This window comes from Eubalaena glacialis, chromosome 4, assembly GCF_028564815.1.
Source record: "Eubalaena glacialis isolate mEubGla1 chromosome 4, mEubGla1.1.hap2.+ XY, whole genome shotgun sequence".
NCBI lineage: Eukaryota > Metazoa > Chordata > Mammalia > Artiodactyla > Balaenidae > Eubalaena > Eubalaena glacialis.
In genome coordinates, this window is record NC_083719.1 from 121,514,459 (window position 1) to 121,540,445 (window position 25,987).

Sequence of the window (25,987 nt, forward strand, 5' to 3'; positions counted from 1 at the left end):
TAGAATATACACAGGGTATTTCAACTATACTTAATGTTTTTACATTTCAACCTAGAAGTACACTACATAGGTATTTATTATATTATACTTTTAAGTCTTACTACATATATCATGCATCTTATAGCTTATTGCATTATAGTAAGTATACAAATCAAATTATTAAGAAAGAAGCCCTAAAACACCCTTTCCTTTATAGGCATTACCTTTTCAGAGAGCCATGCTGGTTTTTCCTGTATTTCCTACGTTGCTGAAATGGACATAATTGCTTTCCTCAAGAGTACCACAGCTTATATTTTGTCCAAGACATATTACTTATTGAACTAAGGAAATGGCCACTGGACTTTTTGAGAAGAGTCATGTAATACCCCGGGAGGCCAGTAATAATACAGATGAAAGTCCTTGGTACCTCGAATTAGGTTATTTTTATAAGATTGAGAGGAGCACTGATGAACCAAAAAAAAAAAAAGGGAACTACTCTAATGTTAGAATATCAGACTCTGGCCAGTGGATGATGTGCCCGCTTAATAATATTTCCCAATGCAATTAGATTAGAAGGACAAAATATTTAAAAGCCAAGATTACATTAGGAGTTATTGGGGCAAAATCATATCTTCTTTCTAAGGTATAGTTAAAAATTCCAAGCAATTCAGGAGGTCTGGAAAAGAGCATCTAGTTATCAATTCTCTCAGTTAAATATTCGTGCCAGGTGACAAATGTGTGTGTGTGCATATGCTTATTTTTTAACAAAGAAATCATTCCACATATACTTTCACATAGCCTGATAAAACTAGAATATATATAGGGAACACTTTCATATATATGTGTATACACATATATAGATAACTATATATATTCTTCCAAAATATAATTGGGATTTTATTACCACTTCAAAAACTACATGCATATTTATATATTTTATATATTAATACATAACATTATATATAACATATACAATATAAATTACATGTTGTGTGTAAAAGTTATATATATATTTCAGAATTGAAATGTGTCAAAGAATCTAATACAACTTTATTTTATAGAGAGAAAACTAAAGCTCAAAAATGACTCTCAAGGTCTCATCAAATTATTAGCAAGGCTAATGCTAAGATATGTATTTTTCATTCTTAGTTCTCAGTTCAAAATTGTGCAAGAGACATGTTATTCTTAGCCACACAAAATGTAGTAAATGTGGGTCACTGTTATTTACTTGTCATCAGATACATGAAACATGAATGTCCCGATCTGGGCTACACAATGAAAGAAAGATGTGAAGAATTTGGAAGGGATCTAGAGAAGAGTCCAAGGGCAATCAGAAAATCAGTTGAGAGAAAAGCATTAAGGCAGAGAAAACTCAGCTTGTAAGGAGGAAGCCAAAGAAGGATTTTGCTCACAGTAGGCACTTAATGGCTTGGAACTGCATTCAGTGGGGAAAGTTCATTGAACAAGGGTGGGAAACATTCCCCCAATCATTGAACCAGAAAAACCTCAAAGCAAGGGCCTATTCCTCCCCACATCCCTTGCAAAAAGATATCCAAAATATTTTCCCCATCACTTAGAGATGAAATATTCAGTTATTTTGTTAAAGAACTGAGAATAGGCAACATAAACTTTGATATGCACAAAATGCTAAATACATCTCATTTCCATTTCTATATTAGAGTCAGTTAAAGTTTGAATAAACATAAACTGAAGACTGGGTGAGACAACAAAAGGATAGATGCAGAGTGGTAAAGATAGAAGCTATACCCTGGGCATTAGCTATATTGTTCCTCTTTAAAATGCTGATAAACTGCCTACTTTCTATAGCTTTTTAATTGTTCGGATTCATAGGTTCTGCTCTGAATCAGAATATTATAATTGCCAACGTGGAAAAAATGATTTTTGGAGCAGTACCAGCAGCCAGAGCATGCTCAGCCCGGGGAAGAGATGAAATGAAGCCCATTAGAATGGTCTCTCTTCCATGGATACTCTCCTCCAGATCTTGATCAGGGACCACAGCTCCCCAGCTCTAGTCTTAGAGGATGGTGACCTGTTCCCATCTCCCATAAAGGGACAATAAGAAGACCCAAGCTCTAATTGCACCATGAGCAATTTAAATCAGTGGCTAGAAAAATTTCCCAACCATAATGCTGAAATGGATTTCTGAGAGGTTTTGCAAACAATTGAATATCACCAGAATTACCTTGCTACGTGAATATTTAAAAACTGCTTTAGAATTGAGTTTCATTATAAAATTGATTTAAAGAATTAACATACCTTTCCACTGTCTGATTTACCTTTTTTGGTACTCACTGCTTTTTACACCAGGTAAGTAGGCTTTATTTTGATACACTAAAAATTTCATATTGATGTCTATATGACATAGTGTAAGTATTAAAACAAATTCCCTAGCACAAACTCTCCAACCTTTCCCCTGCTTATTCTCTTAAGGCTCCAGACTCCCCTCTATCAACTTCAATTCAGTCTTGACTTTCATACTCTCAATTCCCATTCTGCCTCTAGCTGGGTCCTGGTTAAGACAGAGATTCTGTGGTTTGTTCATAAATGATTATCTCTTATTTTTGTGATATAATAAAATAAAAAACAGAAAATCAGTGTGACTCAGGTCAAATATTAAATTCTAATTTTGGTTCAAAGTAGATGATCAAAGATAGCCACATTTAAATACCATTCACCTCATTGGAGATGCAGTTCAATCTTTTATGAAAGCATAGAAATGATTGAATCTTTTACAGAAAAAGCCAAAGCCATGTTATCCCACTAGGAAGATTGTGACCTAGACCAGCATCAGAATAGAATATGATCTGAAGATGTGATAAAAATTGAGTCTGGTTAAGCATGACCTTGCGACAGACATAAACATCCAAGGAGTATCTGAACTGGCATTTAAGCTAGGGTATGTTGGTCAATATGAATGCTCATGTAGTGATTAAAATGTACCACATTTAAACAGTACAGAAACAGTGTTTTTTAAAAAGTGCATTAAAAAAGCAAGCTTACTTACAGGCATAGAACATTATAAATAGAATGCCAAAGCAAACAAATGCCCTCAAACACAAAGAAAAAAAAAAAAGCAGAAGGAATGCATTTTAAATCATTTTATTAAGAAATTCAACACTTAAAGCTCAATAAAAATGTATGTAACTGATTTCTGCAGATATCTGAATTGGAGATGTTGATTTTAGGCTTCTTTTTAACTGCTGCTGTGATAAAATTTAATTCTTGAGAATTTAAATAGGAACACATTAGGTAACAAGGCCTAATTTGAGCCACTGTCAGATCATACTATACATTTGCTCTTATCTCAAGGGATGAATATTGAAAAAATTTAAAGCACAGCAGAGTTAAATGTTCAAGGATGTCCTGAAATGACTAAATTCTATAGGCATACAGACCCACTCAAGGTGAAATTTTAAATGGGCACATTTCAAACATTTTTTTTTAAAGCTATATAAAAACACTGACCTAAAAATGCTACTGTTGGAATGACTCTTCTAAATGGGCAAGAAAAAAACAGCATCTCACTTTGAATGAAGTCTTCCATTCTAATGCAGAAATAATTTGAGGTGTGGGTATGACATCATACTTTTAGCAGTATTCATATTCCACTGCTTAAGAGTAGAATAAAAATGTTGAGATAATTGAGAACCAAAGAGCAATGCTTGTACAAACATGGATGTGACTTGCATGTTTCAACAAATCACAGAAAACTATATTCACATTAAACAAAACTGTTAGGGAATAAAATTATTGAAATTCTCAGAATTTAAACTCTGAGTTTAAATAATGATCAACCTCAGCACTGTTAAAAGCAAATGTGACACTCCAATGATGAAAGATGCCAATACCAATGCAGCACTACTTACAATTTTTAAAAGAAGGTACAAAGATCCCAACTGCTCAACAGTAGGGAAATGATGAAGTAAATTTAACCACTCAAATAATGATATTCAGCTATTAAAAAGAATGAAATTTCAATGTTCAACATACATGATGATGCCTATAATAGATTGTTTAGTTAAAAAAAAAAAAGTTGACTTTGAAAACAATATGCAAAGATGCCAGAAGCAAAAGGCCACATTTTATGCTTCTCCTTGTATGAAATGTCCAGAATAAGCAAATCCAGAGACAGAAAATAAATAGCAGTTGCCAGGGTATGGGAGGTGGGAATTGAGAGGTATAGGGTTTCTTTTAGGGGTGATGGAAATATTCTGAAATTAGATAGTAATGACACTTGTACAACATTGTGAATATACTAAAGCAACTGAACTGTACACTTTATATTTGTTAAAATAAATTTTGTTTTATGAATTTTAATTCTAAAAAAAGGCACATGTATGTGTGTATTCATATGTATAGAAGCCACTAAGGGAAAGGGGGAGGGGAAGAGGGAACCTGTGTGTATGGTCTGATAAAATGCCCACCATTCTATTTGAAGGGAGTTATGCGGGGAGTGAAATCTGAGGGGAGGGCAATTTTACTTCATTTTGTTTTCTCTGGGCAAAAGTACTATATTGTTTCTCCCTCTATTAAAGTACATCCTAAAACTCTTTTCTTCTCTTGAACTCTAAAAATACAGATGTTCTAGCAGTTTGTTCTTCCTCCCATTCTCTCCCCATGCTTTAAAAAGTATTGACATAATTTACATATCATAAAATCTACTCATTTTAAGTGTACACTTTAATGATTTTAGTAAACATACAGTTGCACGACCATCATCACTCAAGAAGTTCCATCCTGCCTATTTGCAGTCAATCCCCACTTCACCTCCAGGCAATTACTGATTTATCTCTAGAGATCTGTCTTTCCCAGAAATTCATATAAATGGAATCATATGATATGTGGTCTTTCACATGTTTTTTTTTTTTTTTACTTAGCATATTTTCAAGGGTCGTCCATGTTGAAACATCTTATCAATAATCCATTCCTATTTACTGCTGAAGATACTACTTTTTACTATAATGATATGTCATCATAAAAGGAAATAAAAACATTCCCATTTTGAAAATTAAAATATATAAAATAGGGCTTTTAACATCTTTATTGGAGTATAATTGCTTTACAATGGTTAGTTTCTGCTGTATAACAAAGTGAATCAGCTATACATATACGTATATCCCCATATCTCCTCCCTCTTGCTTCTCCCTCCCACCCTCCCTATCCCACCCCTCTAGGTGGACACAAAGCACCGAGCTGATCTCCCTGTGCTATGTGGCTGCTTCCCACTAGCTATCTATTTTACATTTGGTAGTGTATATATGTCAATGCTACTCTCCCACTTTGTCCCAGCTTACCCTTCCCCCTCCCTGTGTCCTCAAGTCCATTCTCTCTGTTTGCATCTTTATTCCCGTCATGACCCTAGGTTCTTCAGAACTTTTTCTTTTTTTTAGATTTCATATATATGTGTTAGCATACGGTATGTTTTTCTCTTTCTTACTTCACTCTGTATAACAGACTCTAGGTCCATCTACCTCACTACAAATAATTTCATTTCTTTTTATGGCTGAGTAACATTCCATTGTATATATGTGCCACATCTTCTTTATCCATTCATCTGTCAATGGACACTTAGGTTGCTTCCAGGTCCTGGCTATTGTAAATACAGCTGCAACGAACATTGTGGTACATGACTCTTTTTGAATTATGGTTTTCTCAGGGTATATATGCCCAGTAGTGGGATTGCTGGGTTGTATGGTAGTTCTATTTTTAGTTTTTTTAAGAAACCTCCATACTGTTCTCCATAGTGGCTGTATCAATTTACATTCCCACCAACAGTGCAAGAGGGTTCCCTTTTCTCCACACCCTCTCCAGCATTTGTTTGTAGACTTCTTGATGATGGCCATTCTGACGGTGTGAGGTGATACCTCATTGTGGTTTTGATTTGCATTTCTCTCTCTGAGTTTTACTCAGAGACAGTCACTGGGTAAGCTTTTAGTGATGCTGAGAGTATCTCCAGTACTTAATTTTGGTCACGCATGACTCTTCATGTAAACAAGCAAACTTGAGAACTCAACTTATATCAAAGGCAACTCCACTATATACCTGATTAGTGGTGTTGAGCATTCTTTTCATGTGTTTGTTGGCAATCTGTATATCTTCTTTGGAGAAATATCTATTTAGGTCTTCTGCCCATTTTTGGAGTGGGTTGTTTGTTTTTTTGATACTGAGCTGCATGAGCTGCTTGTAAATTTTGGAGATTAATCCTTTGTCAGTTGCTTCATTTGCAAATATTTTCTCCCATTCTGAGGGTTGTCTTTGGTCTTGTTTATGGTTTCCTTTGCTGTGTAAAGGCTTTTAAGTTTCATTAGGTCCCATTTGTTTATTTTGTTTTTATTTCCATTTCTCTAGCAGGTGGGTCAAAAAGGATCTTGCTGTGATTTATGTCACAGAGTGTTCTGCCTATGTTTTCCTCTAAGAGTTTTGTAGTGTCTGGCCTTACATTTAGGTCTTAAAAATATGGAACGCTTCACGAATTTGTGTGTCATCCTTGTGCAGGGGCCACGGTAATCTCTGTATTGTTCCAATTTTAGTATATGTGCTGCCAAAGTGAGCACTAAAATAATAGGGCTTTTAGGATCATTGACTGCCTAGAGAAAAGATGCTACCAAGTCCTATAATATTCTCAAAAATCACAAAACTGAAACCTACAAGCAAATGTCATTAAATTTTACAAAGACATTCGTTTGAACTGTATTTACCTGGGGAAAAAAACGAAATAACCATGTTGTTTTTTCTATTTTTAAGAGAATCAGAGTAGGGCAACTAGGTATAAATTTACAAGCACCTTAAATGTTTCTTATGAGTACTTCGTTTTCTCATATTTAAAATTTCTTTTGTGCTGCAAGTGTTGAAAAGTGATTAAAACGCCTTAATATGTAATTAATCACCCTACAAGCTATCACCATATTTAGTGGTAGTTTCAGAAAAAAAAAAATTATATATGCAAGGTAAGCCTAATAAAACTCATGAAAAATGTAATATCCGATTTTTAGAACCTAATGTGCTCAAGGAAGTATTTGTGCTTTTAAATTAGAACAACTCTGTATTTAATTAGTCCTCATTTGCATATGTAATCATTTTAATTTATTTGCACAAACACAGGACATTGTGCTCCATCAGCAGGTAATGTTCTTTATTAACTAGACTAGGAACTTCATGCCCAGGAAGAAATATTCCTATCTGTGATGCAAAAGTCAGAACTACACACTGTCTTGACTTCATTCTTCAGGTTTTATGGTCACCATTCCAAGATAATAGAATACAATATAAAACACTTGACTAATCTGCCAATCTCTAGAAAATCAGTAATTTAATATTTAATGTTTGTTTTTACCTACTGCCCAGTTACAAACTGGGTATTTATTCGTACAAAGTAACTTATTGAAATTCAAGTACTAATAATAATGCACTAAAATTCAAACTTCAATAATTTGGATGGTGGCAGAAGTAGAACTGATTAAAAATCAGTGATTTCTTCATTGGTGGTGTCAAGTAATAACAGCCTAGATTGTGGAGAAAGTGGTGAGGACAGGCTTTATTTAAGATGTTTGAAAGTCAATACTGTATGCTTGACAAGCTAATGACAGATCATACTTATCTACTCATTAAAGCACTGAACCAATTTTTCCTTAGGGCATTTCCAATAGACCCTGATAATCTTGTTATTGCCACTCCTTCCCCCAAATCCTAAATACATCCTAAAAAGAAAACAAGAAACTCTCATTAACTACTGTGACTAAAAAAGTACTTGTGTTTTTGCCTAATACTAAACGCTTCATTCTTAAAGTTACTTTGAAAACAAACATATTATTAAGATACAAATACATTGTTTGAGGAATAACTTAAGCTTTCATTTCCAAATAAATTGCGATTTACAATAATTGAGTTCATTTGGTGACTGGTAATTGGAATTTGACACTACAGAATCAATCAGTGGATACTTTGCGAGGACAGATTTCACTTGGGGCTACTGTTTGGGTAGGAAGCTTGCTCTAGCTAAAGTCTTGAAGGAAGGCCCAGTGCTGTTCTTTGGTAAGTATTCTTCATGCGATGATCTATACTGAGTAATGTTTTTTTGGAAAACTTTTGGCACAACTTTATAACAGGCTAAGCACTGTGTCATATATATATTTTTTTCTCCCACACAGCAAGTTAAGCAAATTGTTCGAGTCATTACATTAGATATGCTCTATACGACAACAGGCAGATCTCCAAATGTCATCTTGATTTCCCATAATTCTTCATGATTGGGTCTGAGTATCCTATAACATTACAGAGATAACTGTCCTCACTTAGTTTTGGAATATATTTGAGTTGAGCAATACCTATTATAGTTCCAAAATGTCATACGCATAGTACTTAGATCCCACCCCAAATCAAATTATTAGATACATTTTAAAAAATTCTCTTTGATTGGATGACCAGTATGTAAGGACAGTGTTTAAGGATTTACAGAATTTTTCATTATCTGCATAACTATATCTGGCGAAAGAATGCCTATTTCTATAAGCTTTGTTATACAGCTCTTGAAAACACCCATTGGTAAACGTATTACAGCAAAGTTGTAAAATATATATTTATACTATATGTAAAATCAACTGCATGTCTTCGGCATACATGCTTGCATAAACAACACACTAGCTTGAGTGAGTGAACCTGAGAAGTCCACTCACAAAGAGTTTTACTCAGAGACAGTCACTGGGTAAGCTTTTAGTGATGCTGAGAGTATCTCCAGTACTTAAAGGTACATGCATGGTTTTGGTATAAAATGGACCTAAAAGCAAACCATATGCTCTTCCTGGTACTTAGCTGAAGAAGCAGAAATCTATTCCGATGCTAGAGAAAAACATTACCACATCTTATTTCTGAGACACAGTTATGTCCGTTTTTAAAGTATGCACAAATATGGCTAAATATACTGTATTTCTGATGAGAGAGTTTTATAAAAGGGAAATTTTGGTCACGCATGACTCTTCATGTAAACAAGCAAACTTGAGAACTCGACTCTTATATCAAAGGCAACTCCACTGTATACCTGTTTTGACAGAATAAATATAAAACAGTTTTGCAACTAATCATTTTGGGGTTAAATAAAAGACAACAACAAAAATCTCCACATTATTGATTTAAACTAAAAATTATTTTGTTGGGGGTGGAGGCAAAAAAATAAGAAAACAATTTGATCCATTAGGGGAATTTAGCTGAAGATTAATGGTATTAAGTCTAACCAACAGAGGGAGATTTTAATTCCCAAAGCATCATCCACCCTTTTCATTAGGAAGAACTGGATATTAACAGAAGGCACCCATTACATTTACCTTAGGAAGAACTGTTTACACTTATGAATTGAAAAAGGCAAAAAAGATACTATCCAAGGATTATAATAAAAAATATTCTAAAACAATTTGGTAAGTTTAAAAACCCAGCCAATAGCTAATTACTAGTGAGTGCGTTCCTCCAGAAGATTAAATATTAATGAAGGAAAACAAATTTATGTAATTCCAGAGATTAGCAATCATGATCTTCTTGTAAGAAGTATGTTTTATTACTTTAACCTTTTATGGTTGAACACTAGCTCTAAAAAAGAACCATGAATATGTCAGCATGGCATTTCTTTTTATTTAGTCTGAAAGTCTCCTCTTAAAAAAAAAAAAAAAAAAGCAACATTTTCCCTCCCAGTATGGCACCTTTCTCATAACTTAACGGAGCTTTGTCCAAAATCAGAATCTGGCTCCAGAAAAAGCCAATCATCAATATACATCAATATATGGTGTTTTCTTACAGATTTTCTGACAAGAGAACATGACAATATTAACCAAATAAATTCAATACAAGGAAATAATGTTGTAACTCAAAGCAAACTGCTTTTTGTTTAATCTCACTTTTTGATTCTATACTAGATGACCGCTATTCTTAAAGCTTAAAATAAATTGGGAATACAAGTTAAAAGCAGACCCTAGTTAAAGGAAATGGAACACCGAGAACCGTGGGTTAGCAAAAGCAAACAACGCACTTTAAATTAATTGGGAAAATTTTAATTAATAAGCATCAAATGTACTTTACATTGATAACTGCAATACTGAAACTGTGACATTTTAAATATTCTTCGCAAAAAAGGTTAGTAATGTTCTTTTTGCTGGGAAACATGGAGATCCAATTATGAGCATTAATGTGGAGTCTAGGTCACTATGGTTTAGTTAATGCTAGTATCTGAAGAGATGTTCACATTTCACGTCTACAATAAGGTAGACTGTGAACTACTTGTATCGCTGAATTTAGCTAAAATTCTATGAGATAATTTAGAGGACTGTCAAACTTTTGAAGTGCAAACTCATAAAACTTTACATTGGGATCACTTTTTTGCTTCAACTGCACCTGACTTGAGAATACAGGTAATTTTTATTTCCTAACTCCTTGGAAAAATACTTCTCCAGTAAGTCTTATGTCTTCTTTATTATGGGTTGTTTTTAAGAAAGATTATTATCTCTGTGGTTAGTTTCCCACAGTTGATAAAAATCCATCAAAAACATCATAATATATAATTAGCAAGGAGAAGAGCTGTTTTTCTAAGGCTGCAGGAACATAAAAGAAATAGCACTTCTTATTTGTATTAGCACAAACATTTAAACCTAGTCATACTGCAGGTAAATCCAATATAGTATTCAAAAGTTGTATAAAAATGAACAAAAGATACATATTTACTTCCATTGCTCCAAGAGTCAAACATCAGATCTGCACGAGAGCTGTACTGTAGCAGTTTGCTGGTCCGATTTAAGAGTTCGAAGTCCTTTTTGCTATTTGGCCCAATGATGTCCACATCCCAGATAAATTCAGTTCAAAAAACAGAAATTAGGGCAAAGACTCCGTATAGCAAAGCACAAGGATATGCTACTAGAAGTTGCTGTCCTTCCATGGCTAATGCAGAAATAAAAATTTTGGAAGCAGAAAAACTACACCATCCAATAATTCCAGCAGTGAGAATGATTCCTACCATTCCTCTGTAGCCAACAAGGAAAAACAGGGGGAGGGGAGAGAAACAGTAGATGAGATTAGTTACATAAGGATAAGTTTTAAAAAAGCACTTAAAAATCCACATGTAGATATCCACAGAAATAATCAAGATGTTTTTCAAATGCTGAAATGTACCTCACAGTGAATTCAATTATTTCATGTGATAAAAAGCTCGTTTATAACACATCTTGCTCCTTAATCTAGCACAATTTCTCAGCCTTGGCAGCACTGACATTTGGGGTGGACGCGCTTTTGCTGTGGGGGTGTTTCTGCCCATCGTTAGGAAGTTACGCAGCATCCTGGCCTCTAGCCATAAAGTACCAGTAGCACCCACGCCTCCCACAGTTTTTCACAACTGAAGTTGTCTCCAGACATTGCCAAGTGTCCCCCGGTAGCAAAACTAACTCCGGTTAGAAAATCCTGTTTCAGTAGAAAATACTGTGTGTAAAATTTGAATGTGAATATATCAATCTTAACAAATGAGAGTGAGGCAGGGACACTGTGAGGTCATCATCCTGCCAAATCTCTACTACCAAATAGGTGATATATACTCTTCTCCTAAACCTTCATTTTCATTCTTAAAGTGTAACAAAGCTCAATCTTTGGTCGTCCAGCACTAGCCACAAGGAGGAGCTTGAACTGTTGAGAGAGCATCTGTGCACTGGCCATGAGAAGCAATTTTACTAGCTGTATTTACACCTCTATTTTTAACCTTACCTAAAATATTATTTTAAAATAACACATATTTAAAGCTGTGTACATCTGAGAACACGGTAGGCTAGTAACAGCCTCTTCCATAAAAAGAACGCTCCATTTTTAGTTAAAAAGCTGCTAAAGAGAGAATATGTGTTTATTATTCATCCACTTAGCATATGCCCGATATCTTTAAGAAGTCAGATATGGTATAAAAAATACCAAAGAGAGAGGAAGTATAATTCTACACAACTTGACCTTTTCCATGCAGTATTTAAGTTAACAATCACCACTGTTCAATTTGTTTATGGGCACCGCTAAGTACGCAAAAATCTAAATTCTTTAGCATAGGTAAAAGCAGAGATGGTATAAAAGACTTTTAAATTTATTCTCACTTCCATTATTCATCACGGAGAAATATACAACACAGCCCTCACGTATAAGAGGCACTATCTAAGATGTTGTTGAACCAGTGATTTATCTCAAACTGATGGTGAGGTAAAGCCTATTACACAGAATTGGTCAATCAACCCCCAAAATAAAGACCAGCACTTACTGCAAAGAAAATATCACTGCAAAGCTGGAAAGCAGGATCATGGGAAGAAGACAATATCCAAGGACACTTGCCACACAGCCGAAGGAAACACCAGTCATACTCATTAAGTTTAATAAACAAAACATTCCTAGGCATCCAATTGCACTGATCCCATATACATAGCCAAACTGGATTTTGCCAGCCTATGGGTAAAGAAAAGATTACAGGTTAAGGGCAAAATAGTTATTTTTGGCTTCTTTCACCTGAAATGGCACTCACAGAAGATATTCAATTTGTGAACATTAAAATCCACAAAGGTACCTATCCTTTATACAGAGAAGTAAAACAGTGAGCAGACTGGCTTTTATATCCTTCTTAAGAAGTTTAAAATATCTACCTCCCAACACACAGATACTGTTTTTCATTTTCTAGTTACCATTTGAGTTTGGCATAGAATTCAACAAAGATATAAAATCATGGTATGATCACCTAAAGTAGTAGATTTCTAAAAAGAAATCTGGCTGATTTTAAGCAAATAAACTACAGAGACAAGATGGAAAGCCATTCAGATGTTTGGATAGTAGCTAATATCACTTGAAAGTACCCAAATTCCATCAAAATTGCCCTGAAGCAATTTATTCTCATTGGCAGACACAGCTAAAATCTTTTTAACAGCAGAAATAATCTCATTATTCACTTTACATGGGTGTTAGAGGAATTAGGAGAAAGGAAGCCAGGAGAAGCAGGAAGCCAGGGTTCTGTGAGGAGGGGAGGAGAAAAGAAAAGTGGTTAATAACTGGGCAAGAGGAATATAATGGAATATATTTTCTTCTTCCATTGTTTTTCCAAATCGTTGGTTGCTTTATACAGTTCTCCGACAAACAAACAAACAAACAAACACAAACCTTAAAAATTCTGCTCTTATAAAAGACACCACTGAACAGTCTTAGGGCAGTAAACGTTAGCTTAATTGTAGTTAGTATTCTTAGTCCAGCTATGTGAACAAACATTGTATTCAGGTTATGCTATCACTAAAATCAGTCCCCAGAGAAGCCTTTAAAAAGTTCCTGGTTTGTCAGATGTTTGACATATAAAACTCAACTGGGAGAATGTCTCTACAGATTACATTAAATAGCAAAATCCTTGGGATTTTTGTTAGAATCAATATTTGTTTGTAAATACTTGAGTAAGAGTGTAGAAGTTTAAAAGGGCTCAGCAGAGTTCACTAATGCACTCATACAGTAATAATAAAACCTTACACTTGTACAGTGCTTTAAACTTTTCACAGTGTTCTCACATAACCTGTCTTGCTTAATCTCCAAAACAATCTTGTTAGGTGGGAAGCATAGGATTATCTACGAGAGGGAGGTGAAGGATGAAATGACTTTGCTCAAGGGCAGAGTAGGAGTAGAGTTCATGCCCAGTTTTTCTGGCTAAAAAGCCCATCTTCGATCCATTATATCATTTACCTCTTCTAATTCAGAAACGACATAAAATAAAACAAACAGTAATAATTATCTTTACAACTTTTCATTTTCCATATGCTTTAACATTCTTAGGGAGATGGGAGATAGGGACTAAAACCTGTTGCCTTTTAATGTTTCAATTCATTAAATGTTAAAATAATATACAGAAGACCAGCACTGCTACAACAAACCACCACCCAATGATGAAATTTTAAAAAATAGCAATAAGCTAAAAATTTTGTCAGTTTTTGAAAAGAAGGAATTTTGATGAGAGACTAAAGCCATATGATATTTATTAATATTTTTTCCCTAATAAGTGAACCACTTAGTGGAACAAGAAATGATTTCTAAATATACTATATCTATTATCAATGGAGAAGTAATGAATAGGTATAAATTCAAACAACTCAATACTATTTAAGACACATCAAAGACTTGATTGTCTCAATAAAGGCTCTTGGTGGAACATTTAATCTCACACTGAGAGTTGCAACTAACATCTTACCAGTAACAAGGTGGCTCCAAAAGCAAGGCAAAAAACCATTGGTCCTGCCAAATCAGTCTCATTCATGATGCTGCCATCTGCTACTTTTAATGGGTGTAACACTGTGAGTGTTTTTTGCCAGATGTGATCAAAATTGATACCTAATTCTAAAGAAAAAGAAAATAAAGAAGTCAATCAGGATTTGTGATATACTTTTAGTTTACCAGAATCTATGTTGTAACAGGAGAAAAAATGAAACCACCAATATCAAAAGTGAGCTAGCAATATCAGATGATATTATTTTGGTGAGTCCTCAATACCAGTCTTTACTGATTATGGTGTTTATTCCACAAATATCCAATTTCTGGTCTGATGTCAGAAACGGGTATGGACATGATGAAGCAGACACTCTGCTATGTCTGCATAGCAAAGAATGTATGGACAGTGTTAACAGTAAGGGACTCTGTACCTGAGGCTTCAGGAACACTGGAGGCCCTGTGAAAATGTATACAAAACTACGTCTCTCTGCACATGTGTGCATTTTTCTGAGGAGTATGCATAGCTTTCACTAGACTTTCAAAGCGTATCTGATCAAAAAAAAGAACACTTTAGAACTACTGCTTTTTGTGTTTCGGGATACAATTTGAAAAACACCATACTTTTGAGTGATGTTACTAGCTCTGTCAGCTTATTTCCATGCAGAATAATCAATACCATGCTATTTCCTCTCATTTCTTCCACTGATAGAATTTCATCAATAATCTGAAGTAAAAGTTACTCTGCTCATATACTGACATACTTTATTATCACTTTATAAAGATCTATCAAAAATCTGGTCCTCCTGGCTCAATGTGGTTTCATATATACTCTGTTCAAAATGAGTCACTTTAGTAGAAAACTGTTTTCTACAATATTATTCTTTTAAAGAAAAGGGTAACTTCTCCAAACTAAGATATATTTTCACTGACCAGCTCGGTATTATAGAGTACTATCAAGTGTTGCAACCAATCGTACCTTCTAATAAAGGTGGCTCATCCTCAAAGTTGTTTCCATAGAATGGCTGAGGCGTAGTTGGAGTATATGCCTGAGCTGGCTGGAAAATCTGCCCGGTGTACGGCTGTTGTGGTTGCATCATGTCTGGAGGGACAAACCGGCCTTGGTGCGAGTAGTCATAGCCAGCATACTGTCTATAATTAAAGTAAGTTACATTTCTCAGAATTATGTCAACGCCCCAAACTGATATTCCTGAAAATCTTAGTCATGCAATTCCCAGGATATCTCTTTGCCAGTTTTTATAAACGGTGGTTGAAATTAATTACTAAGATCAAGCTGATTATCTACAATAAGTTGTCTCTATTTTATAGAGAATTTTCCTGATGATGCTAAAACTCACTTATGCAGTGCTTAAGCATTTCACAAACTATTAAGCTTTTAAACATCAGGAGGTCAACAAATGAAAACGTAAACGTTTTCTTGTATTTTCCCCTTTAGTGAGCATACATAAAGATAGCTGTGAAATAAAATTTATGCCCAAGACTATGAATAAAAACTCAGGATGACAGACTTTGTACTGCATGTTACGTTAATCTTCCACTGTAACTCAGATCTCTCCATGAGAATGAATGAGTATAAAATCATTCTTCTTTATTCTCTGTAGTATGTTATTTTTTGCAAGTGGGTAAATCTCTTCAAGAACCACCATCAATTTCAAAAAGTGGAAAAAATCAAGCTTCTTTTTTGTGAAAGCTTTCTGAATATAACAAACATTATTAGCACACCTTGCATCTAAATAGTGCTCTTAATTTTTCAAAGTAATTGTATACCTATTGTCTCCTTTGCTATGTACTATAACAAATCTTGCATTTTAGAAGGAAACCTTACCATGGCTTTTTTAGTGATGAAAACAACAGGGAACAGAAGGATATGGAAGCAATGTCTTTTAAAGACCTGTTTTACCATGTTTCAGAAAAATATGACTTATCTATCAATGGGACTAATCTAATTATATGGTAAGAAATAAGGAAGTAATTATTGTAAAAGAAAGATAACTTTAAAAATGAGAGCTGAGAAGCCTTAGAGATCTTTTTGTCTAATTATCTTTAAAAATTTATTAATTCCCTTTTGAAAAATATAAAAAATCTAACGACCTCATTGTTAGAGATTTTAAAATTAAATCTAATTTTTATATTAACTGAACATCTTGATTAAAAGCAAATCAAAGGTGAAGTTTCAACTACACATAGCTCTCATTCTCATGACTTACCACGTTAGTCCAATACATGCTTAAAAAAATACTATTTATTTTTCTAGCTATAAAATATAGAATTCACTATAGCATTATTTTAATAGCAAAAAGTAGAAACCAAAACAAAATAGCTATCAGTAACTACACTGTGATATAGGCACAGACTACTCTGCACCTTTTCAAAGGTGTGAGGCTGTTTTGTCTGTACTTGTAAGAAATGATAATCAAGAAATATTCAGTGGGGAAGAAAAAATCTAATATTCAGAATAGTATATACCATATACACCCACTGTGACTATGCTTTTTAGAATATATATGCATATCTATGTGCATGTGTGTATATATATACACGTACATTATATACACAATTATATAGGTAAAGGGACCCAGAGACAGGAGAAGTAAAAGACTTAATTTTCAGGTTATAAACTTTTGTACCTTTGCACCTTTAAAAATCCTGTATATTTATTATTTGTTGAAATTCATTAATTCTAAAATGTCATATGTAATATATGGGTATATATTAACTACTGAAAATTTCCAAAAACATAAATAATAACCTTTTCAATATTACTGCGTAAAGCACTGTTTTAAGTGTTTAATGTGAATTATCTCACAATATTCTCTATACAATTCTTTAGGTCAATTTTATCATCCTCTCCATTACAAAAATGTGGAAACATATTTGGGTTAAAATGGTTTGTCCATGGTGGTGCCAGGATTCAAAACTAGACTTTTTAATTCCAATAGCCAGCTCTCATAACAACTGTAGTAAAAAATTACCCTCAAATCCTACCTGACAGAGACAGCCATAATATCTTTTTCTATACATGCATTTCCCCAGTCGTTCTGGTATGCAAGTATCTTGATTACTATTTTCTCTCACACACACACACACAAACACACAAACACACACACGCGCACACACACACACATACACACGGAGTTTCCACAGGGCTAGCTGGTTGAATTAGGACAAGAACTCACATTTTCTGATTTAGTAAAATATGCTATTGTGTTGATCTCTGTTAGGATGCATCATAAATCCACCTTGGAGTTTATGAAAGAGCTAGAAAAGCTCCATATGGAGGTTTCTACAATCTGCATAAACAAATTGTATTTTATACTCTCTCTCTCCAGAGAGAGAAAGAGAGAGAATATGAATGTGTATGCAATAGAAAAAACAAGAAGAATGACATAAACCTGTGGTTCTCAAAGTCTTTGATCTTAGAACCCATTATACTCTTAAAATTTATTATTGAGAACTCCTAAAAATTTTTATGTGGGTTATATCTATCAATATTTATTATTTTAGAAATTAAAACAGAAATGTTTAAGTACTTATTAATTCATTTAAAGTAACAATAAATCCATTACATGTTAGCATAAACATTTTTATGAAAAAATTATTTTAAAAAATTACTGAGAAAAGTGGCACTGTATTCTATTTTTGACAATCTCATTAATGTCTGGCTTCATATAAGACAGCTGCAAATTCTTATATCTGCTTCTGCACTCATTCTGTTGTGATATACTGTTTTAGTTGAAGTATTTGAAGAAAATCTAGTGTTGTAGACCTGTAGTTGGAAAACAGAGTATTTTAATAACCTTTTCAGATTATCATGAATATTCTTTTTTTTTTAACCTTAGTTGTATTTTTGTAATTTCCCCAGTTTATTTGAAAACAATCTTTTCTGACATATATTCATGTGAATTTTAGATCAGGTATCTCCAAGTGCACAGAAATTACCTGTATTTGCCTATAAACTAAGCACTGATAAAAGAATACTTAACATATCAATATTTAAGCATTCCAAACATAAAAGGACTTTTTCCCACTTATTATTTTTTCCCCACCTAAGCTGATCTATATTTGACATTCAGGTTAATTACATGGATGTAAAAGCAGACGCGGTCCCCAAACTGACCCTAAGGTAAACCAGCACACAAGTGTCCTTCTTCCCGGACATAATTACATTTCCAGAGGCAAAGTGGTTCTAACAGGAACACTTAAGCTGACTTCCTTATGAAATCAACTAGACAGACACAAACTAAGGAGTGAAGGTGCTGAAGATTAATCCCACAAATCTTCTTCCTTCCTGTCCTGTAAATGCACAAGTGTGCACTCTGCGCATATATGAACACTTCTCGCCAACATCACTGGACACCAGGCCCTGACATCAAGAGGTAGTGCAGGGCAGGGGCCCCATCCACACAGAGGGAAGAGGTAGTGCAGATTCTTGGAAGTGCCAATGGGCTCAGATGCTGACAGGCCTTACAGTGATGTTTTACTTCATTATGTTCTATTTTGCTGCTCTACTATTTTGTTTGTTCCACTATTTCTGTAACTGGGGCAAAGTGGGAGGTTCAACTAGTCTAAGAAGTTACCCCATAAACTGTCTGAATCAAAAATTTTTATTTATTCTTCCACCAAACACAACAACCGATTTCCACCCACAATTATTTTTTAAGGTAAGAAATAGTGAGTCAACTGAAGAAAGGGCTGCAGCCTTGGCTAGGGAATGGTGACACTGTGACACCTGACTGAGAATGCGGGCCTGTGGGACGAGCCTAGGCCACAGCAGGACTGGACCCGGGTCAGCGAACCTTCTCCAGGAAGGCTCTGCAGCACCGCACACACTGCTGGTAGACAGTCTCAAAGTCAGCGTCATTACCATAATAAGGATCTTCAATCATGAGTTGTTTCTGTGGATCGTAGCTCCCAAGTAGTTCAATTTTTACTCTGCAGTTTTTAACTTGATTACTTTTCCCATTCAAATCTCTCAGGTTGTTTTCATCCATACATAGTATATAATCAAAAGTTGCAAAGTCTTCTTTGGTAACCTGTCTTGCGTTATGGGCTCTGTTAATGCCATGACTTCTTAGGCAGCTCACAGCTCTTGGATCTGGTGACCAGCCCACATTCCAGTCAGAAACAGCGCCACCGTCAATGACCCAAGTATCTGAAATGTTTTGATCTGTTACAAGTTTCCTGAAAACTGCTTCTGCGATGGGTGATCGACAGATGTCACCCAGACACACGAACAGCACTGACTTGGTCACCTGTTCGGCCATCTTCATCTTCCCGTGCGCACAGAGTGAATATTCTTTTTGATACATCAAAATGCAAAGCAAAGTGGTAGTTTTTTAAACTTAACTTGCAACATGGAAATAGAAACAATGCTAATGAACTCTGTTGTATTAGAATAAACTAATCTGTCTTATACTTTAATTGAATCCTTTATTATTCATGTATGATTTTGTAACACCATGCATTGGCCATTTAGAAAATATCAGTATGAATTATGCAGCTCTTCCAAATATTGACACACTTAAAATATATATATAAATGTTAAAAAATCAGATTTGTTAATATCACCACTGATCTCATCAGAAAATGGTTAATTATTGGGAAGCTGACAAGTTCACAATGATGGATACAAGTTTTCCAAAACCCTCATTTTTGCCTGAAAACTTGAAATTGATCATTGGCCACACATACTGTCAATTGTTTTCCTTGAAGTAACAGGTCACTTCACTCATTTTTGAGAAATTATTCAAGTCTGAATAACCATAGTTTGTCTGTCAGATGTTCTTTCCAATAAAAATGGTTTCCACAAAAAAGTGGCTGAATCAACTTGCAACTCAAATTGCACAGGGGCTTTTCCTAGAGATAATCATTGTACTTCAGTATGAAGCAGAAGTGCTTTAGGACTGTTTCCATTTTGTCACACAGACTTTTCTAAAAATGTGTGTCGTCAAGATCAGCATTTAATAAAACAATAATTCTTACAGCTTCATCAAGGGCACCCTTAAGTGAAAATGGTTCCCCTCACCCCCCCCAACAAGTGTGTGATGAAGAATACAATGATTACTAGAACAATTTGATGCCATTGTCTTGCCTCATATTTGGATACCAGCAGTTCTACCAGTCATTACTTCTGCAACATCAGTGCAAATCTCAACACACCTAAAAAGGTATATAACATCTTAGAATTTTTACAAAAATAGTTTTGACCTTAAAGTCTTCTTGGAAGGTCTCAAGAACCCTCTGGGTCTGCAGGCCACACTTCAGAAACACTGATACAGACCCATAAATTTCATGTAAGGAAAAGAAACACTGCAAACAAATAAGAGCTTTAAAGGTGGCACCATCATTCCTTCTTCAGGATACAAGGTGACAAAGACAACACCATGGAATTTTACAATTTTTCTTTTCTGGCAGGATCTGCTCAGGAAAATTCCTGACTCACTCCTGTTGGTTTTAAACTAAAACACCGCATGGTAGACATGACCTTTATAGTCTAAATCAACACTTTTACAGCAAAAAAAGCAGCAGATGTAAACCAATACTCTCAGAAGTACTCAGTATCAACAACAAAGACAAAAAGCGTCTTAATATACTGGGTTGACTACTTAAGTTCATCAAAATCCTTACATAGTCCATAAAGGTGTTATTAGCTATTTCGGAAAATGAAAAAATACTAGCTTTCAAGACTTTAAAAAATATGTAATTGGTATTACTAAATATTTTATAGGCATATCTAGAATACAATGTGGAACCTGCCCAATATGACAGATTGAGATCAAAGGGCCTTTTACTATTTGGGTTTATTTTTTGTTGTATGAATGTATGAATGTACAGTACCCATAGTGGAAACTATGCAAAATGTTAAAGCTGACTTCATAGGGCAAATGTAGAACTAGGGACTAATAATAAGTCAAGTCAAATTTGAAGACAATCCAAGTCAGATGCTATCTGTACCTAGATTTTCATCAATAGAGAGATAAAAGTTAGCTGATCCTTGTTACCAAGTTAGCATAACAAACAAAATGTTATTTGATAAACTGACATGGACATAAAAATGTCATTAGATTGCAGAAACAATACATATAGGTACATATAGAGGAGTTCAATTTTTTTTTTTTTTATAAAGTTCAGAAACCCAGTCATTACTGCTAACACATTAGGCTTCTTATTTTCCTAAGCATCATCTATAAACTCACATTCGTTAACTGGCAGTAATGTTTATATAAGCACCTGGAATGAAACTTTTTCACTAGTACAGAAGCAATGCTTACTGGTACATAATTTGGTTGGAACGGAATTGTGAGAATAGTTAGCAAGAGAATATCTTTAGATATTCTGCTCTGTGGAGAACTGAAGTGAGATGCTAAGTGTAAAGAAAAGATAAGTCACACCTTTAAGAGATGCAAACATGGACAGAAAGAAACATAGGAAAGAAAGGCAGAGACAGATAAAGCTCGGAGGCTGCCATCTAAATGGAATAATTCTGTTGAGTCCAAACATCAATATCATTTGGTTAAAAACAGGCCCACATACAGAGACAGGTTTTCCAAACCCCTGTTGCAGCACCCTGACCAATCTTATATTCATCTGCCCTGTCATACACTGAACAATCACAAGAAACACATACTTAGGTAAATAAATGAGTGGAAATTTCTCAACATGACTTTTCCAATTCTGCCCGATTAACTGATAAATAAGATAAATCTTCAGTGGTATGTAATTGAGAATTTAAAAGAAAAGCGATTCACAGACAGCATTATTTACATGCTCACTCCCATTGTCCAATGTGTTGCATTTTGGGGGGGGGGGAAGCTTTAGAATGTATCAAAAAATAAGCAGATTCAAGGAGTTTTGTTTTGTAAAAAGTATAGCCTATACAAGACAAATGATACTGTGGGGCTGAATTTGATTTTTTGCTTTTTTAAATTCTTGGGCACTTTCATTCAGATTTATTAATTCAAACACATTCTAGTACTAATGTTTCAGATTGGATACGCACCCTTTCCATGCCCTCATCCTGGGACAGTCTTCATTAGGTTTTTAATTCAGAGTCCATAGATGCACATCAGGTAACACACGAACTGCCTGGACATTATATGCACATTACTGTGGGTGTTTGCATGCATATATTTCTCAGAAATAGGCCCACAGTTTTCCTAAGATTCTCAAAGTGGTCCTGGACCATCTAAAAAAGGTTAAGTAGGCCTGATATAGGAAACGCCTTCACTGGATGGCAGGCTGAAAAGATGAACTTTAAGGACCTAAGAAACTAAGAATATGACGTCCTAGAGGAGATTGGTAAAAAGCTTTAAGTTTTTTGCCACAAACACCACGGACTATAAAAAGAACAGATTTTTGTTTTTGTGTTTTCAACAGTTCATGAATGAAAGGTTCTGAGTCCCCCTCACTTCAGTCTGTAACTGGCAGTTTGTGTGTACTGACTGATCATAAAGTTTTGGTGTGTGGAGTAATAAAAGTGATTATCAGCTGCTTTATGAAAACCACCTGATGATTCATAGTATGGAGCTTACACTGTTCAATAGTGTCACTCAGTGCTTTCAGTTAATGGTTGATAAAGTCTGAAAGTTGGACTGATTTAGCTACTAAACAAGCTGTCAAAAGATTTTAATTTTTAACTCGTCTTATGGACTAAACAGCCTATCTTCTAGGTACTTAAAACTTCTATCCATATCTTAAATGATGTACAAATACTGTCACTAGAAAAAGGTTCTTCAAGAATCTACTTTTCCACTCATGGCACACCTGAAAATTTTGCATAAGATACCAAACCCTAAAAAGGGCAATCCCTTCCAACCCAAACAAGTGTCACAGATCTCTCCGGAGGTAGAAAGATTATGAAAAGTCACGTTCCTGATACGGAACATGTTCACACATTCACTCTTAGGCAGAACCAAACATTCGGGGTACATGCTTTCAATGCAATCTCGACTAAGTAAATGGGCAAAGTTGAAAAGTTACTTGCTATAAGGTCCTCCACTTCCTCCATAATCATAGGACTGCTGTGATTGGTCATCGATGCTGTAACTTGTCTGGTAGAAATCCGTGTTTAAGTTGTCAAAGCCTGACATTGCAAATGATCTGCAATAAAAAGAAACGGCAAAGATTGCTTATGCCCAAGGTCCTCCTGAATTCGGTCCTGATACCTTACTTAAGCAAATACCCTCAGAAGGCAGCAAGTAACTCTTCTAAAATTTTGGGGGGCAGCATTTCGAAGATGGGTCGGGGGTGGGGTGTGCTAAAGAAATGTCTAGACTCTAAGTCGAGGCCCGGGAAGACACCTCCACTTCAAGGAGCTGATATGCCTTGGGCTCGGGGCAGGGACGTGGGAGGAGGGGTTCCGTGGGGTCTTAAAATATCAACAACAACAAAGATGATTCCTCACCTCTGGACAGCTGACAACACGACAGCCTCCTGCAAAATAAGGCCTGGGCCGGCCAGAAAAGCGCAGACTCCTGCAGGGGCCTCGTCAAAGCAAGGCCCGAAAGGGAGGGAGGGTCTGGGCGAAAGGACCGGGGCGCGGTGCCGAGAGGCGGCAACAAGCCGCGCTGCCCAGGTGCGAGGAGAAACCGAACAGTGCGCCACGGAACTGGGCACTCACCAAACGCGGAGGCGGCGGCGGCGGCGGCAGCAGTGGCGGCGGCAGCTCCGGCAGCCTCCAATAACCCCCAAACTCAACTAAGGACCCTGTACTGGCCCCGTTGCTACGTGTCAGCAGGTTAAAGAACTGCTTCCGGGGCACGCCCGCTCGCGCAGGCGTGTTAGCGACTTTCCGCCCGGGGCGGATAATGGAGAGAGTTGGGGGGCGGGGGAAGAGGGTACGATATGGAGCATGCGCAGTATCGACCAACTAGTCCAGCAGCGGGCCAACGGGAAGAGGGAAAAGCTTCCGGCGGCTTAGTTAGCGGTGGAGGCAGAAAGGCGCAGGCGCAGCAATTGTTAGTTGCTGTTTGAGAGCGAGAATTACTCAATAGACCGAGTGCCTGGGTGAAAGCGTGCAACAGCCTCTCAGCACACGCATACAAACACACCACCCGCCCCGCAATGAAACAAACAAGTAAAAATAAAATAAACAGATAAAAAGAAACACACTTGCCTTCAAACAAAAATAACAGTAGCAAAAGGACATAACAAACCAAAAAACAAAGGAGTGTACGCTAGAGAGGAGCAAGCAGCTACCCTTTTGAGGTTTTCTACTCCATCAAAGAATTTCTGAAATTGCTCATGCAACTATCTAACTTACCACCTTTTACAAATAATTTTAGAATTTATTGATGTAGGTACAATCTGCAGAATTCTAGGTGGAATGACTATATCCTGATTTGCTGGGGACAGCCCCATTGTCCTATGTTATGCCTGTTTTTTTCCAACATAATTATTAATTTTGTCCCCTTTTCATTTTCAAAAATATTCCAGTTTGGCTGATAAATTATATGGTTGTACTCTCTTTAAGCTTCATTATCTAGGAAGCGGAGTTTCTAGTTACCAACAATATGCAATAACCTATCGCTTCATCTACTTAGTGATCTTACTGAAAAAAATTCTAGTTTCTCTTGTTTCTTCTGATGTTTCCCTTTTTTCCTGTCCAAAAGAGATATTACTCTCAAATTTGAATAGAATACAAGAATATGAGCATTAAAAATTACTTGCTTAGGAATGAATTGTTAGATAAAGATATTACTAAAATTCTGCTTCTGTCCGTGAAAGCAATTACTGTGTTTGCTGGATATTCTTTCCTCTCCAACCCCTAGCCCCAAATGAGAAGCCAAGCAAGAAAATTGTTACATGATTAAATTTTCCTCATTGTTTGTTTGGTATCCTGCAGAAGCCCCTTGGGGATTTTGAGAATATCAGTCAATTTCATGGCTAGTCAGGTAGGCTTTGGAAACTTTTTTTTTTGGTGTTATACCCGCCACCACCCCCCCGCCCCCCCATGATAGGCTCCAGAAAAGCCTATTAAAGGAAATTGAGTACTTGTTAAATGTGCTGACCTCTGTTAAAGTCATTGAGCTGGCTTTATTAGTAGAAAGCCTCAACCAGGTCAAGGGATAATAGAACATAAAGTGGGTTTGGAGCAGCTGCCCAGTCCTTCCCTGGGACCTAGTATGTCAGTCACTAAACTTGGAACAAAAAAGGGAAGAACATTCTAATCATGAGCAATATCTCTTAATTAGTTTGACAATCACGCTAGTCTACACACTAACACTTTTACATTCTTCACAAACGTACAAGAAAACTCTCCTTTTATGATGGCAGTGAAATTGTGCTTTGATATCTTGGAGCTGTCCTCTTTCCCTTCTGTTTTATGCTAAAATATGTCATAGGGAATTGTGCCAGGAAATTATGGTTTGAGCATAGGTACTTTTCCCCTACTTTCAGCTATATCCACAAGCACCAAATGAGTGGGGGTTTGGCAGCGGTGTGCTTATCGTGTCAAGTTACACATAATAACTATGAAACCTGATAACTATGGTAAAAACAATGTAAGTGCCCAAGATCTGTTTTCACTATCCCTGAATATTAATTATATAACCCAAATATGACAATTATATTTCTCCCAAATTATCCTTTATCCCTTAGAAAAGAGTTTCCTCATCAAATTCTGCATCTGTTATTTCAATTATTTTACTTTGAACAATAAATTATTGTTTTGTGAAGACATTTACCTGTAACAACACTGGATGCTTTTGGAAAGAACTGATTTTCAAAAGGCAATGAAATTGAA

The 25,987-nt window shown here is 35.7% G+C and overlaps 2 protein-coding genes and 1 non-coding gene across 5 annotated transcripts; all 3 read right to left on the reverse strand.

Moving 5' to 3' along the window:
• Positions 1-6,450: 6,450 nt before the first annotated feature.
• On the reverse strand, positions 6,451-6,554 carry LOC133091562 (U6 spliceosomal RNA). Its single transcript, XR_009700906.1, has one exon. It is a non-coding gene; the product is annotated as a U6 spliceosomal RNA (small nuclear RNA).
• A 3,327-nt stretch (positions 6,555-9,881) lies between these two features.
• Positions 9,882-23,989, reverse strand: YIPF5 (Yip1 domain family member 5). Of its 3 annotated transcripts, none has more exons than XM_061188284.1 (6): positions 23,864-23,989; positions 23,224-23,343; positions 15,203-15,375; positions 14,210-14,355; positions 12,260-12,441; positions 9,882-10,997 (listed from the first exon to the last, which is right to left on the reverse strand). In XM_061188284.1, exons 2-6 carry the CDS (start codon positions 23,331-23,333, stop codon positions 10,835-10,837), a joined length of 774 nt encoding a protein of 257 aa, XP_061044267.1. In that variant the 5' UTR covers positions 23,334-23,343; positions 23,864-23,989; the 3' UTR covers positions 9,882-10,834. The 3 variants fall into 3 exon arrangements, with proteins under 3 accessions (XP_061044267.1, XP_061044268.1, XP_061044269.1); XM_061188285.1 differs by lacking the exon at positions 23,864-23,989 and adding an exon at positions 23,648-23,846; XM_061188286.1 differs by lacking the exon at positions 23,864-23,989 and having other exon boundaries at positions 23,228-23,317.
• LOC133090033 (low molecular weight phosphotyrosine protein phosphatase-like) lies at positions 19,023-19,508 on the reverse strand. The gene has a single exon (XM_061188283.1). The coding sequence runs from the start codon at positions 19,506-19,508 to the stop codon at positions 19,032-19,034; it is 477 nt and encodes a 158-aa protein (XP_061044266.1). The 3' UTR covers positions 19,023-19,031.
• Positions 23,990-25,987: the final 1,998 nt, after the last annotated feature.